The sequence below is a fragment of the Hydractinia symbiolongicarpus genome, chromosome 12 (assembly GCF_029227915.1).
Source record: "Hydractinia symbiolongicarpus strain clone_291-10 chromosome 12, HSymV2.1, whole genome shotgun sequence".
Classification (NCBI taxonomy): Eukaryota; Metazoa; Cnidaria; class Hydrozoa; order Anthoathecata; family Hydractiniidae; genus Hydractinia; species Hydractinia symbiolongicarpus.
In genome coordinates this window covers 7,110,500-7,125,875 of record NC_079886.1, presented here as the reverse complement: position 1 = coordinate 7,125,875, position 15,376 = coordinate 7,110,500, and the positions used below count along the sequence as shown (strand labels likewise).

General features: G+C 31.8%; 1 protein-coding gene across 1 annotated transcript in view; it reads left to right on the top strand.

Annotated features, from left to right (window-relative positions):
• The first annotated feature begins 6,416 nt into the window (after nt 1-6,416).
• Nucleotides 6,417-15,376, top strand: part of LOC130622256 (tubulin monoglutamylase TTLL4-like) — a 30,996-nt gene continuing 22,036 nt past the window's right edge. Inside the window, exons 1-8 of the mRNA XM_057437697.1 lie at nt 6,417-6,980; nt 7,638-7,856; nt 9,227-9,337; nt 9,598-9,674; nt 10,201-10,290; nt 10,529-10,633; nt 11,109-11,191; nt 14,917-15,045. Coding sequence (XP_057293680.1) covers nt 6,494-6,980; nt 7,638-7,856; nt 9,227-9,337; nt 9,598-9,674; nt 10,201-10,290; nt 10,529-10,633; nt 11,109-11,191; nt 14,917-15,045 — 1,301 coding nt within the window. The 5' untranslated portion in view covers nt 6,417-6,493. The remainder of the gene's footprint in view (nt 6,981-7,637; nt 7,857-9,226; nt 9,338-9,597; nt 9,675-10,200; nt 10,291-10,528; nt 10,634-11,108; nt 11,192-14,916; nt 15,046-15,376) is intronic.

The following is a 15,376-nucleotide window of genomic DNA, read 5'->3' as shown; positions in this document are numbered from 1 at the left end:
TATAAGTTCACCAATCAGATTTTGACCCATTAGGGCTTTATGTTTTCTTTGTTTAGTCTTGTTTTCTTGTTTTTATAATTATTAGTATGTCCCTTATTACTGATTTCTGAGCAATTTTACAATACCCTGTTTATTAAAAAGAAATGAAATAACAACCAACCACCAACTATCAAAAAAAATATCCCGTAAGGACCAACGGCCAACTACCAAAATAAATATCCCATAAGGACCAACAACTAACTATATATATACCAAAAAAATATCCTGTAACGACCAACTACCAAAAAAATATCATGTAACAACCAACAGCCAACTAACACGCCCTTCCCTATCCACAACATCTTTCGAAAAGAGAAGACAAAACTTTTTCTAACGCAAAAGTCTTCGGTGTTAAAAGTAAAAAAGATTAATTAGTCAATAATGTGAAAGAGGAATCATAAATTCATCTAAACTTAAAATTGTAAAAAAAAAAGAATTAGTCAGCAGTATATTACTGATACAGCTCTAATAAATTCAATGAATTTTTCCTTGTCTTTGTTAGCATATCTCCACATGAATTCGCCCAAATGTGAATCAAACATTTGGTTTTTAACACCAAAAGGTGGTAGTTTTGATTTAGCCTGTCTATGGTCTATGGCCTATGATTTTGTTGGTGTTATCAACGTCACAACTTACAAATTCTATTGAATGATTAACTTTCAAGTGATTGTATTCATTTCTTGCAAAATGTTGTATGCCTTCCAACAATCGGAAATAAATATAGAGCTAGGTAAGATGTATTTTACAATGATAGGAAGTAATGTTTTTCTATCTTGTTTATTAACAACAACCATGAAATTTTTTCTGGAGTCTTTCTCTATTCCACTGAATACCCATTGTCCTTCAACGTGATTAATTTATAGGAAGTATAAGTCAATGTCAAAGAAAAAGAAAAACGTAATGCCTTAGTTAAACGTCAGCGCATTTAATTAAAGTTATGCAGTAATGGTGAAATAAATAACAAAATTAATTTACCTTTGATACTTTCTTTTTTCAAATTTTGACTGGTATACACCAATTGTTTTTGTTTTTCGCATCATAATGTCATCACATACAGTACAGTTTGAATGTAATCTACCGCGTTAGTGGAAGACAATAGTGTCCTGTTGTGGTACATATTAATTCAATTCTTTCCCTCCCAATAAGGGCCAAGTCACTGGTAAAATCTAACTTCATACTGAGAGACTTCATGGTACTACGACTAATCAGTAGTGGTATTTCAATCTCTACTATGTCAACAGACAATTTATACTTCTTGCCACCTAGAATAACTGGTATTATTAGATTTCTTGTAACTTTCACTTCCTTTCCATTACCAAATCTATATATAGAATCTGTACTATTTGAAACTACAGCATTTTTATCTGGTTCAGAGAGAGTCGCAAGATATTCATCTATCCATTTCTTCCCAGCCACTGTCTTTGTACAGCCAGAATCCAAGACACCTCTACCAAAGGATTCTCCAACAAGACAATATTGCCTTTGGTCTGGAGAGGCTGCAAAAAGGGTGATATGGATCTCATTTACATCTTGTTTCTTTTCTGTAGGTCTATTGTTCTGTGATCTGAAACCTCTTTGCTCTTGATTTTTATGAAGACATTTATTAGCAATATGTCTTGTTGAGTCACATTCATGGCACCTCATGAGTTTCCCATCCTTATCAACAGGATTCATTCTTGAACGTGTATTCCTTGACAAGCTATCCTTGTTATCAGTATGAAGATTTCCCTATAAGCATTCATGTTTCACAGAAAGAGCTCCCAAATGTGCAGCATCTTCTGCTGTGTTCAGTTCTCCAAATATTTTCATGATTGTGTCCTTCATGTTCTTATACTTGAGTTCTGCACAAGTTGTACGAGCCAATTTTTCATTTTCTTCAGACATATTCGCAGCTGTGAGAAGAAAATATGCCCTGACAGCTTCAGGCAATGCCATATCATATTTGGATATCTTATTGTAGAGCTTCTCAAACTGCTCAATAAAATCAGGAAATTTGTCTCCACTATTCCTCTTATAGTCATAAAACTCGTTAAAAGCAATAGGTGCTCTTGTGCTTTCATCTTTCAAATATATTGAATCTCGCTTAGATATAATCTTGTCCAAACCATCATCTGATCCAACTTCTGCAGGTGTCAGGTCGCGTAGTGCCTCCCTGCCTGATCAGTCAGTGACAGGTATACAGCTAGACCTTGCTTTTTCTTTGGTAGTTCTGTAAACATCTGCCAGATCTCCAAATCGTTCTTCCAACTGCTATAGTCATCATCCTCTTTAAACGCTGGCGGAGCCTTCAATGTTGTTGTTGCCATTGTTTGCAAACCACTTCACCAATTGGTTTGCACACACACACATGTCAACAAGTAGCCAACAAAAAGGAAAGTTATCTGTCTTACCTCAAGGAACACAACCGGGTGTGTGCCAGTTGATCTGTAGCTTTAAACTCTGCTACCATTGTTTAATGATTCTTACCTTGATGAGGTAACTTGAAGGCTTCACCAGTCTCTAATACTATTGTATTGATTAATGAAAGATAACAACAGAATTAACACAAATTGCAATATCAACACAGAGAAAGTTGGGCCACCCATAGCCACACCATCAGTTTGCATAAAGAAGTTTCTGTGAAATAAATACTATGTATTTGTAAGCACAACTTAAATCAATGTCTAGGGATACATGTTTTGTTCTCATACTTATCATCATTTAGCATGATGTAAAATGTATCTTTTATCAAAACATTTGTGTACATTGAAGTGACATCAAATGATACCATGCACTCCTCCTCAATCAGTACATTTCTGGTAATTTCGAAATCATTTTTGAGTATTCACAGTAATCACTGTGAATACTCAAAAATGTTCAGCTTTTATCCACCGGCAAGATCATAATATCATTATGCTTTCTCAATTTATAGTGTGATGTGTTCATGTTTCATCATGTTGTCCTTTGCCACTTTTATATATTGTAGAGTCAGACTAATTTTGGCACAAAAAGTGTCTGCTTCCTCCTTTGACAAAATTTTAATTGTATGTTCCACACTTACAACAATTTCTTTAGTTAATAAATTTGTTGGAGTGCAAGAAAAGTGATGGAAACCATAAATAGTATAGACAATATCAATAGTATTTCCTATCAACATCCAGAAATATGGTTAACCACACTTCAGAAAGTGAATTTTTTAGAAAAGTTCAAAATGGTGCGAAACGAATGTAACTAAAAGCGAACTTTTAGAAAAACGAATGTAATATATGTAATATAAAGCGAGGTTTTCAAAAAAGTAAAGATTTTAATCGGTATTAGTAGTATTTATTTTCCATATATTTTGATAGTACACAAGTTATTAATTAATTAAAGTTGTTTTATTGATACAAATCAAGTTAGAAATTGAACCATAAGAAAAGAAAAATATAACGTTTTTAACTTCTTAATAGGAAAGGTGTTTAGGCGTGTGTCAGGATAATGTTTCTGAAAGCTGTTTCAATGAATTATTGATTGATATACAATAGAATTTATACCATTATGTTAAAGTATGATATGAGGTTACATAAAGTAGCCAGTGGCCATTCCATGTTTCACAGGATAATAATGAAGATCAAATTTGTTGATTATCCTTAAGGAAGTAAGTTTTGAAAGATCATAAGAACATTGCAGAATCTTATATATAAGGTCAATAATTTTAGGAATATTAAGTTTGAAAAATAAAGGCTGATTGAAGAATAAAGTCTGATACAGCGGTTTTGAAAGAGAAGAATTCTGTTAGTCGAATTTAAATCTTGTCCCCAAACTTGACAAGCGTAGTTCAAATGTGAGGGAAATAGTGCATAAAAGATAGATAATAAGGCTTTGCGAATTAAGAAGCGCCTTAGTTTAGGGGTTGTCTACAAATTTCGTATGATATTTTATACCGTATAAAAATCGTATACAATTCGTATAGTGTTAGTTATACGATTTTTAAAAAATCTAATACAAATTTTATACGATTTTCATACGAATTGTCATACGAATTATATTCTCTTTCATACAAATTGTCATTCGAATTAAATTCTCTTTTATACGAATTTTCATACGAATTATATTTCGTTTTTAAACTTTTAAAATGCGATCTAAAAAAACATTTATAAATAAGAAAAGTTTTAAAAACATATGTTAAAATTTTATTTTTAATTTATAAAGTAGCACGAAGCTTTTCGTAACTGAGTTACATTTTCAAGTGATAAAAATATCCTAAGCTAAAAACCTTTATACAAAATATCTACAATAAAATAATTAATTGATTTAATTAAAATGTTTTACTCAAGGGAATACAAGTAAAAATCATGGACAAGCGAAACAAAAGAAAGAAAATGTGCAAAATCACCATGTGTAAAAATAAAATAAAAGAAATAAAAACTAATTGCCCATGGGAATAGAGAATAAAATCAGGCGATTGTGTAGATAAAAAGCTATGTAACTCCATTCCTAAATAACAAAAGTGATTTGGTCTCTTTTTGATCATTCAAGAGGGCCTTATGGGAACAAATGAAAAATGCCTCCAAAATCTTTCTTTTTCTAGTGTATCCTGGCGCCTTAGACAAGATGGACCAAATAAAGGCGTGATCAGGATTTCTGACTAAGTGCTTGAAGGTTCGGATTTCTCACTGTTGGAGTTATGTTCTTTCCATCTCACAATAGCATTTCTCATTGTTTCTCCTATGTAGATAGTGTTACACGTCACGCATTCTCCCTTGTAAATGACTTTGTTATGGTGGTTAACTTTATCCTTTAATGGGAAAAGAGACCTGACTTTAGTAGTTTTCCACGTATAAACAACTCTGACTTCCCCATTCGTAAACGATTCTATGTTTTTGCAACTTTTCTAATTGACGCCTCATTCTTGGGACAGAATGGTATTTGGATAAAAACTTTCTTTTTATCTTCTTCGAACAACCAGTCTGGGATTATCATTTCGTCAGACAGATTAGGCTTGGAAGCGTTTATTTGAGCTTCAATAAAACGAACCGGATAACCTACAGCTTTGAACTTTTTGCAGATTCTTTGGAGCTCAAGATTGAAAGAACTTCCGATTCTTTCGGCTCTGTGGAGTTCACCTTTGATTATACTACGTTTGTATTGTGTGGGAACTTTAGATGACCAATGGAAGGGTAACTTTGACTCTTTGTTATACACACTATATGTATAAGTGCCGTTCTTATTTCTTGAAATCTGGGTATCAAGGAACTTAGACGGATTCTCTTCTATGGTCAGCTTGATATTGGGATGGTAAGTGTTAAGAGCTTCAAAGAGTTCGTCTGGTACTCCTTTCTTAAGGCTGTGATAGGTGTCATCAACATATCGTTTATAATATTTAGGATTTCTCGGAACTACTATTTCTCTTTCAATTTTGTTCATGAAACAACCTGTGAATACTCATACGAACTCATACGAATTTAATTTAAAACTCATACGAATGTAATTAAAAACTCATACAAATTTTATACGATTTTAGAAAAATTTCATACAAATATAATTACTGTATGGCAAAAGAAAATTCGTATAGCATATACAAATTTTTTTGATATAAATTGCTACGAATTTTGTAGATGACCCCTTTAGCAAAAATACCTGTTGCATTTCTAAGCATCAAACAAATGCTATCAATATGTTTGTTTCAATTCAGAAAAGGGTTAAAAATAACTCAATCTAATGCTCAATCAATCCATCTATTGCTTCCATCTAGGTCCATAAAAAGTTATTTACTTTAATTGCTGTCATTTGATTGGTTGATTGCAATCCTCTAATTATCTCCTCGACTAATAAATAACCAAAGATGATTACCATCATTGAACTTTCGATGACAGCTGTAACTGTCATAACGTAGCCTAGAACAAACTTGCTTGCCCATGACATCATAACATCTATATTATCCAATGACAATGACTGAATTAATAAGTGGTAATATTATAAAAGAAATAGTTTGTTTCTTTTTTTAAATCATAATGTTCATAATTATTTAGATCATTAAAAATGTTTACTTTTTTTTAATTTGTTGTGCGCAACTTGAAAATGAAATGCAGGATTCTTAGTGCTGTGCTTGACTCTTTCATTTTAAAGATTTTTCTATGCAGTTTTTTATTTACATAAAAAAATTATCTTTGTTTGCAACAGCTGCAGGACACTATTTGAAAATAAAACAAATTTTTATTCTTATATAATATTCTTTTATTGTAATAACTAGTCGTTACCCTGAAAAAATCACAGAATAATGCTTATCACTACTTTCAGGTCACACTTTTTGGCTCAAAGATGGAAAGTTGTGTATTATAATTTAGATAATATTTTTTACAGAATACATTGCCAAATGCATTTTGAACACTGCTGCAGAATTAGCTGTTGTAATACAGTACTGTATATGTTTCTATTTAGATAAAACAGTTTTGAATAACTAATAATTTCACTTAAAAATGGATGTAATGAAGTGATGGACAATTATTTTCCATCTCCAAGAAAGATTCAATTAACAAGGTCTGAACCAAATAATATAAAGACAGTCCATCCTATAAGGATTAACAATAGTAGAGGTCAAGAAAGGAATTCGTTCACAACTCGATATATTTCCAATGAGAGAAATGCAGTTCCACACCCGCCAAAATCTGTACGGCCAAAGCTTACAGTTGTATCTCCAAACAGAAAATTAAGATTGCCTGTCGAATCACTTAATGATTTACGGAGAGGTAGTGGTGATGGTGAATCTTCGCAGCATTCAGAAGACGAACAAGGTTTAGAAAAGTCTTTGATGCGAGTGCCTGGTGATGGCTGTTTTACTTACTCAACAGAAGAAAGTGATATTGAAAGTGCGATAAACTTTCATGATGCCAATGGTAATTGTTTTAATGAGTTTGATCTAAATAATGATGACATCTTTGGTGAAGAAATTTTTGAAGATGAATTTATGGAAAATGAGACAGGTATATGATAATGATGCACTCTTTGTTGCTAGAAACATGTAGTGACATTTTATGTTGTCTTCTCTGTCAGGAAGTTTAAAATATTGTCAAAATGCCAGAATGTTAGGTTTAAAAAAGCCAATCAGAATTGTTTTAGTTTCTCAAAATGTTAACAAAGGTTGCTTCTCAGATCTGTTCTTAAAAAACAAGCATTTATAGTCTGTTTTTTCGATATGCCTGTAATAAAATTTGTAAAAATTTGGTTTTTTAAGGTTTTAATAAGCATAAAGTTTCAGCCCAAAATAGCCAGAAGTATAAGGGAAATGTGAGGAATTTAAATCACAAAATGTGAGGAACCAGAAAAATGAGGAGTTAATATTGAGTGGAAACACTGCACATATTGCAGTGAAGATACTAATTGCATATTTTGATAAATGACTCAATGTTTCAATGGATTTATTAGAGTTATTAAAAGTCAATGTCAAAACAGTCATTCCATGTGAAATGTCAAATCATTAAAACTGATTGCTTCCCCTTTTACTTTTTACTTTATTTCTGAGCACTGTCTGCCTCTTTTTAGCAGTAATGCATTAATAGCCTCCCCTTTAACAATTTTTCATCCTAATTTTTTTAATTAATATTTTCGAAATTTATTTAATGAATGCTTATAATGTTTAGATTTATCAGAAGAAAGTACCGATTTAATACCAACAGCTGAAAGCGAGCTTTCCACTTTTAAGAATGATTTTGAGAAGTTATGTAGCATTAAAAGTTCACCAAGCCTTAGATTACAAACATCAAAGGGTTCATTAGATGATGATTCACCTTTACCATTGCTACAAAGTTTATTTTCTGATAAACCCCCAACTCTTTATTTTACAGTTGAAGGGGAAAAAGGTTTGGTGTACTATTTTTTATTGATTTCTTGATTTTATGCCATGCTTTGTTTTCCAATTCATGATATTCAGTGAAGAATCTCGCAAGCTTTAATTGCATAGTAACAGATATTAACATAAAATAAGTGACCCGATCAATGCTGATATGGTCCTATTTTATATTTAGCAAATTATTTCTGACCTTTATCACTTTATTTTAAAGGCTTTTTTAACGAAAGGTCAATGTTTTGAAAAACAACATAATTGCGTCAGTGAGTTTGCCGCTTTTTTTATCCTAATCTCAGCATTATTTTGTAAGCGCTTTAAGTTATTGCATATTGACCATATGTCATTGTTCCACTGCTTTAGCCGGTAGAACTTAAAGATGGGCTTCTTTTTTTGTTGCTATTTTTGGTATGCAGGAGACACAGAAGGGTACCAATCTAGTGTAGTGGTGCGTAAATTATTATTTTTTAAATGTTGAAACAGAACTACTCTGTTGAACGGTACAAAAGGTACAAAAGCCTATTATTTTTACAAATAAATCATTTTGAATTATTATTAGCTGGTTTTGCTGGTTTTGCCAGTTTAACCAAGCTACAACGGTCATTTGTTATTTTTTTTGTGATCTGAAAATTTATGAAGCTAGATTTGTATTTGCTTCGAAGCAGTTTCAACAGGCTAAAACAAATTTTTACGTTTTATGTAGTTTACAAACTTGAACTCATTTTTCTACTTTCATATTTTTTTTTGTTTTTTGCTGTTGCCAGTTGAAAATAATTAATTATTAATAATGTGATCACTTTTTCTGTAACTAAAGCAAATACTCCCCCGTGGTGGATTAGGTATAAATCAGTAATACGCCGTAGAACTTCCTGCCAAAATAGCTGGTTTATTGTTAGTTAAAAAAAACATGTGTTTTGTTAAAATTAAAATAAAGTGTTTTCATATTTAATATGAACAAAAATCTCAAACTTTATGCGGTGAGATTAGTTTAGGTGGTTTGAGGCCTAATGATTATGAAGTTCGCTTCGAAATCACAAGGTCAGTGGTTCAGTTTATTGCAGGGGGTGTGTTTAGCCAGTTGAGTTAACCCATGCCATGTGAGGAAAATTGGGTAGGCAATGCTGGTACCTAATGTATATTTAGAACACAGGACCAACATTAATAACAGTGTTTCTAATGCCAAAGTATCATCCTGTATAAATATGTTAGTATGATATAATAGACCTTAGGGACGTTTAATAGGGTTCTTAATAGGCTGAGAGCTCAACACTAGTGTGTTTTAGAATTTCGGAGTATTACAGCTACACAACATCTAATCATTATTTTAAACTTCTCACAACACTAAAAATATAAGGTCTGTAATTTAAGAATTTTTTTCTTTTTTAGTTAGCTCTCTTCCACCAGAAATCAGAAGGATATTAAAGTGGAAGTCTAGTACTGTAACCCCAAAAGTTGTAAAGGCTTGCTTGGCGAGAACTGGTTTTAGAATAACAAAAAGTAAATTTTGAATCTTTTTATATGCTTTAATTATTATTCTCTATGCAGGTAGAGTAAAGAAAAAGGATTGATTTATTTTACTTATATGTGTTTGACTTGCTTAAAATGTCTAAAATTGTAAAATCTTAAATTTTTGACCAGCCTTAAACCAATTTGGCAATACAGCACCATGCAGTTCTGAATCATAATTGCACACACAACTAAAAATTCTAGATTATATAAAGATGTACCAAATTTGATGAAATTAACTCTGTCTTTAGAAAATGCTGATTGGCTTGGTGTATGGGGGAAGCACATGAAATCTCCTGGTTTTAAGACCATAAAGGCTTACCAAAAGGTATGTCCATGGTTGTAATTATTTTTTTATACTCTTGCCTTGGTGCTGATGAATTAGGGTTTTGAATAGCATTGGAGCAACTTAGGAAAAAATGTAAAAAATGCAGGAAAACACTAGAAAATTAAGTATAGTCTAAAACCCCTAACAGGGAATTGACATTGCTTTATCACAGTTTTAAGACTCAGTCTCTGTCTTCAAATCATAGGGCTAATGTTCTAGCAGAGGATAAAAATTTTGTGAAAATTATTGTGCTTCTGATAGCCAAGGTTCGCAGCGCCAGATTTAATGTAGAAGGCGAAGACCAAGACTCATAATAGCACCTATTTAGGCAGGTTTTTGAGTATGGGTGTTTTTTTAAAATTACACAGTTCAGATCATTTTGACAAGACCACTGAGCTAATATTTTGGAAGAATTTTTAGTCCTAGATGCAGATTTTTTTTTCGTTTCTAATTGTTACAAGTAGTCATTCTCTACCATTTTTGTTAAATGGTGTGTTTAAGATTTATGTGTTAATTTTATTTTTAGTTTAACCACTTTCCTGGCACGTTTCATATTGGCCGCAAAGATAAACTGTGGAAAAGTTTTACTAAAATGAGAACACTTCATGGTCGAAAGGTTTTTATTTTTTTATTCTGCAATTAAACCGAGCATTCGTTATTATGGACAATCAACAGAATTGTCTTCTTTTTTCTGAACTGACACCATTCTTTTGCTCATTTATCGCTTCTTCTCTCTTATATTTACTAATTCAGCACTCTGCTTTGCATGTTGTTTATAAAACTTTATTGGCGAGTAAACAAGTATTAAACTCGCTATACTTGTTATACTAATATTTTAATTTCTTTTTCAATAGGAATTTAGCTTTCTACCGCAAACATTTGTTCTTCCACACGACATCAACAATTTGAGAAAAACGTGGGACGAATCAGTTGGAAGTTGCAAGTGGATTATTAAACCGGTAAAACAGAAGACATTGATAATCTTTGTGAAAGAGCCGAGGGTCACATTATCTTTTTTTTGAATCGTTATAAATAGTTCTGCCTATTTTCAAAAAACATTAGAGAAATCAGGCCATCTGCGTCATTTAAAATCTAATATTCTTATGTGTGTTACCAATCAATGAGCTTTGTTAATTCTGTGTTACAAGTAAATAAAAACTCTTTAGCCATTGTTATAGATATTGGTTTCCTTCTGTTATTCTAAAAAAGTTGCACACCTTTTTGATTTTGGTCAATTAAAGTACTTTCAACGATAAAAATCACAGTACATCATATAAATTAAATTTGAAAACACTTTAGCAACATTTTTGATCTGCAACGAAACATCTAAGTTAAATTCTTTTTAATCCTTCATGTTCCGATGGTCTTTATCAATTTACCTGATAGTAATGCACTATTACACTCTTGTGATTTGATCTATTTTACTGATTTTAGCCAGCATCAGCCCGAGGCTGTGGTATTAAAGTTATCCACAAATGGAACCAAATTCCGAAAAAGCGACCAGTTGTCGTGCAAAAGTATGTTGTATTAATAAATCAGAGAATGTATAATATCCTGACCCATTACCCTTCAAATGCAAGAGGGTAAAAACAATTAGCATAAATGAATATGACAATAAATGCAAAAAAATTTTAATATTATTGTTACTCGCATGTCTAGAGTTTTTTCTTTTATCACAAGCTGATTGAATCAAGTTTTGTGTTGCCTGTAATTCAAATTGGTGATGCAGCTTTGTTTACCTTTTTCTTAAGTAATCATAAAAATATAACCAATCTTTTTATGTCTTGTGGATACATGAAACACCCAAATTGTTATGTTTGTCAAATTTTTTATTTTTTATTAAAGAATATTTATACAGGCATAAAACTTCAGCTATGTATAAAATACGTGCACACAACTGTTATCAATGTTTCTCCTGTGCAATATTAGTAAATTAGTGAAAAGACTAAAAAATTCACATGTATATATCATCAAAAACTAAAAAACTCTTTGGTGCCAAACGAGTGGTGAGTAGTAAGGGAACTTCACAGAAATGTGAAAACAGGCATGAGAAGCAACCACGATAAAACCAATGAATGGCAGAACAGTATGAAAAAAAAAACACCAGGAAATGAATTAATATATCTAACTAAACTTCGATGTTAAACGGTACAATATTTTTGTAACTGATTGAAAGGTACTGAAAACAGAACACTTTCTAATATTTAACGGTAATTCGTTAAATAATTTAGCACCAGTATAATAAAAGGATGTTTTTCCAATTTCTAGTTTGACTTTTGGGATGTCAATATAATATCCACAGTTTCTAGTATTCCTTAAGTGACGCTTCATAATAAAATACTGATTGAAATTGGAGCACATATCGCTATCCAAAGACTTTTCCACAACAACTAGAGCTTCTTTCTGTATCGAATTTAAGATTTTTGGAACTGATCGACCAATGATGTGGTTTGCACGGTTTTCAATTGATTCGAATTTCGACTTTTGCGTACAATTGTAAGACAGTTTGACAGTACTACGATATGTCAGTACTGGTGAAATCATCATGGTGTAAATTTTATATGCAGAGTCTACTGTGAGGTAAACACCTAGCCGTTGGAGCAATCGTAATCTTCCACTTGCCTTTTTGTAGATCTTAGCAAAATCGTTATTAAAGTTCAAATATTTGTCAACAACGATACCTAAGTATTTGTATTCCATGACATTATTTATTTCCTGCCCTCTGTAGGTGATATCTAATTTTTGATTCTTCGATTCTAGACGTTTTGCAGTTCCAAAAATCATAACCTCTGTTTTTCCTTTTTTTAATTTTATTATCAGCTCGTTCGCATCAAAATATTTAACTACTCTTTCAATGTCTTGCTGCGAAAGCTTTTCAATGTTATCTTTGTTCTTGCTGCTGACATAGATCACTGTGTCATTGGAGACATTACGGCGTCACTGTTTTTCAGACATTCTGCGAAGTCATTGAAAAATATAATAAAAAGCAAGGGACCTAAAATAGATCCTTGTGGTACACCACTGAGTAAATGTTGAGTTCTTGAGAGTGTACCTTCAATACAGACTACTTGGTTTCGACAGAATAGATAATTTGTAAACCATTCGAGTTCTAATTGTTTTATACCATACTCTTGTAATTTACTCAGTAATACATTGTGTCCAACGGTATCGAAAGCTTTCATTAGATCAATATATACAGCTGCTATTATTTCACTGTTGTCAATAGAGCATCTAATGTTGTTGAAAAGTAAAGTTGAAGCAAGCTTTGTAGAACGTTTCCCCGATATCCAAATTGAAATGTGGTTAGGAGATTATTATTCTCCAAATAATCTGACAATTGTGTATGAATGGCAAGTATTTTCGGAAAAATTGGTAATAAAGATATCGGTCTATAATTTTCTATTTTTTTTCTTATCACAATTTTTTTATGTATCAGTGCAATCTTGGCTTGCTTCCAAATAGACGGTACAGTTCCTGTTGTCAATTATAAATTTATAATATAAGTCAATGGCTGTGATATCTCTTTGGCACAGTCCTTTATCATACTAGGAGGAAGATCGTCAACTCCAGTGGAGTTGTTTCGTTTAAGCGTTTTTAACGGTTTTTCCACAAAAAGCTTAAAAACATACGAAAATCTTCTACCACAACGATGACATTTCGGCAAAAAAAATTTGTTGGTTGGATTGCTTTTGATTTCAGTTCTTGTACAATACTGCTAAAATATGTTGCAAATATGTTTGCAGTTTTCTTTTTATCACTTTCCTTTCCAGAAAAACTCATTTTAGATTTTTTGTGAATGGAAAGATAGATTTGATCACATCCCAAAACTTTTTTGGATTGTTTTTATTGTCATTTATAAGCTTTTGAAAGTATTTTCTTTTTATCTCCTTTAATTTGCTATTACATTTATTTCCCAATTGTCTATACGTTTCCTCGTCATTAGCAGATTTCATCTTTCTAGCTTTTCCTAAGGACTTATCCCTTTGATCCATTAATTTTTCATGTCTCCATTTAACCAGGGAGATGGTTTCCCTTTTACTGTTTTGGATTGTATTGGGGCATGTGTGTCGAATAAAGATTTCAGGGTTTCCGTGAAACACCTTGTTGCATTCTCCACATTCTTACAGTTGTAGAGCGGGCTCCAATCGATTTTTCATACAACATCTGCTACTTTTGATGATCGTAGTTCTTATAATCTCTTGATGGTATAGTTTTCTGTTTGTATTTCTTGCAGTGTAATTTTCGAACGCATCGGACAAGGTCATGATCGCCGATGGAGAGATTTTTAACAATTACTTAAGATATATCATCAGTGTTGTTCGTAGCAATAACATCGATGATGGTCTCCATTGTAGATGTTATTCTCGTGGGTTTCTTGATTATTTGTTTAAACCCATTTATATTTATTATTGATTTCAATTCTTTATTATCAGAATCTATAAGATAATTGGCATTGAAGTCTCCCAAGAGTATGGTCTCCTTGTTTTCTTTCTGAGTCATAATTAAGGTGTCATTAAAGTCTTTATTAAAATCTTTTGACAAATATTTTGAGCTGTTTAAAGGTCTGTAATAACACGCTATGAGAATAGATTTGGTGTTTTTTGTAATAAAGCCATATGCATTCAGTCATGTTATTTTTCAAATCGGATCTTTACTTCCAATTTAGTCCATCGTTCAAAGAAATTCCAACACCTCCTCCTTGGCCTGTACTTCGATTTTGCAGGACTAAGTGATAACCTGGGATTTCATACACAGCAGGATTTTCTTGTTATTGGTAACCTTATAATTCATACAATATTATTTTAAATCAAAAAATTAAAATATTTGAAAGAAAGAAGAGAAAAAAGAGAAATAAAACAACAAACATTTTTTCTTTCCAATAAAACTTAATTTATATAGAGAAAATCTCCATATCAAGAATTGTTTTTTTACTTAGTACACCTTATTTATATAACCTATAATCGCCTGTACATTTTACCTCCGACAAAAAAGATATTCAATAAAGTTTTACGTCTTCTCAGTTTATTATTTTATGACAAATTTATCTGGCTTTCAGAAAATATATACTTTATATATAATTTATTTTGCAGTTTAGGAAATATAAACAGTATTCTCCAAATGGGTAATAAGACAGGAAGTTAATAGATAATTTAAAATTACAATCAGACTTTTCTTTTAAAATGCCTACTTCAACTTCCTTTCCTAGACATAAAAGCAAATGTAGTTTATACTTGTGATTTAGATACTTAGCAAAGCCGTATTTGATAAATGGAAGAAAGTTTGACTTGCGTATTTACGTTTATGTATCGTGTTACGACCCGTTACGAGTTTATGTGTTTAAAGAAGGATTAACGAGATTTGCAACTTCCAAGTAAGTTGTCATATAAAAATTGTCTTGCGTGTTTATATCTCTGTTATGTGTTACGACCTGTTACGTGTTTATGTGTTAAATAAGTGTTTGCGTGTTGTTTATGCTCAGTGCCAGATTTATTATCTTATCTTCTCACCCTCATTTTTTGTTGATTCCCAAAAAAGTTTGGAGTTTGTATAGTATTATCACTTTTTTATGTATTGTGGTAAGAATAACAGAACAAGTAGGAGATGCCGAAAAGTATCAAAGAAAGAAAGTTTAAGCAAAAGAAAGCTTTAGCATGATTGGATACATGTGCCTACTTACTAGCAGCACATAGTTTAAATATCTT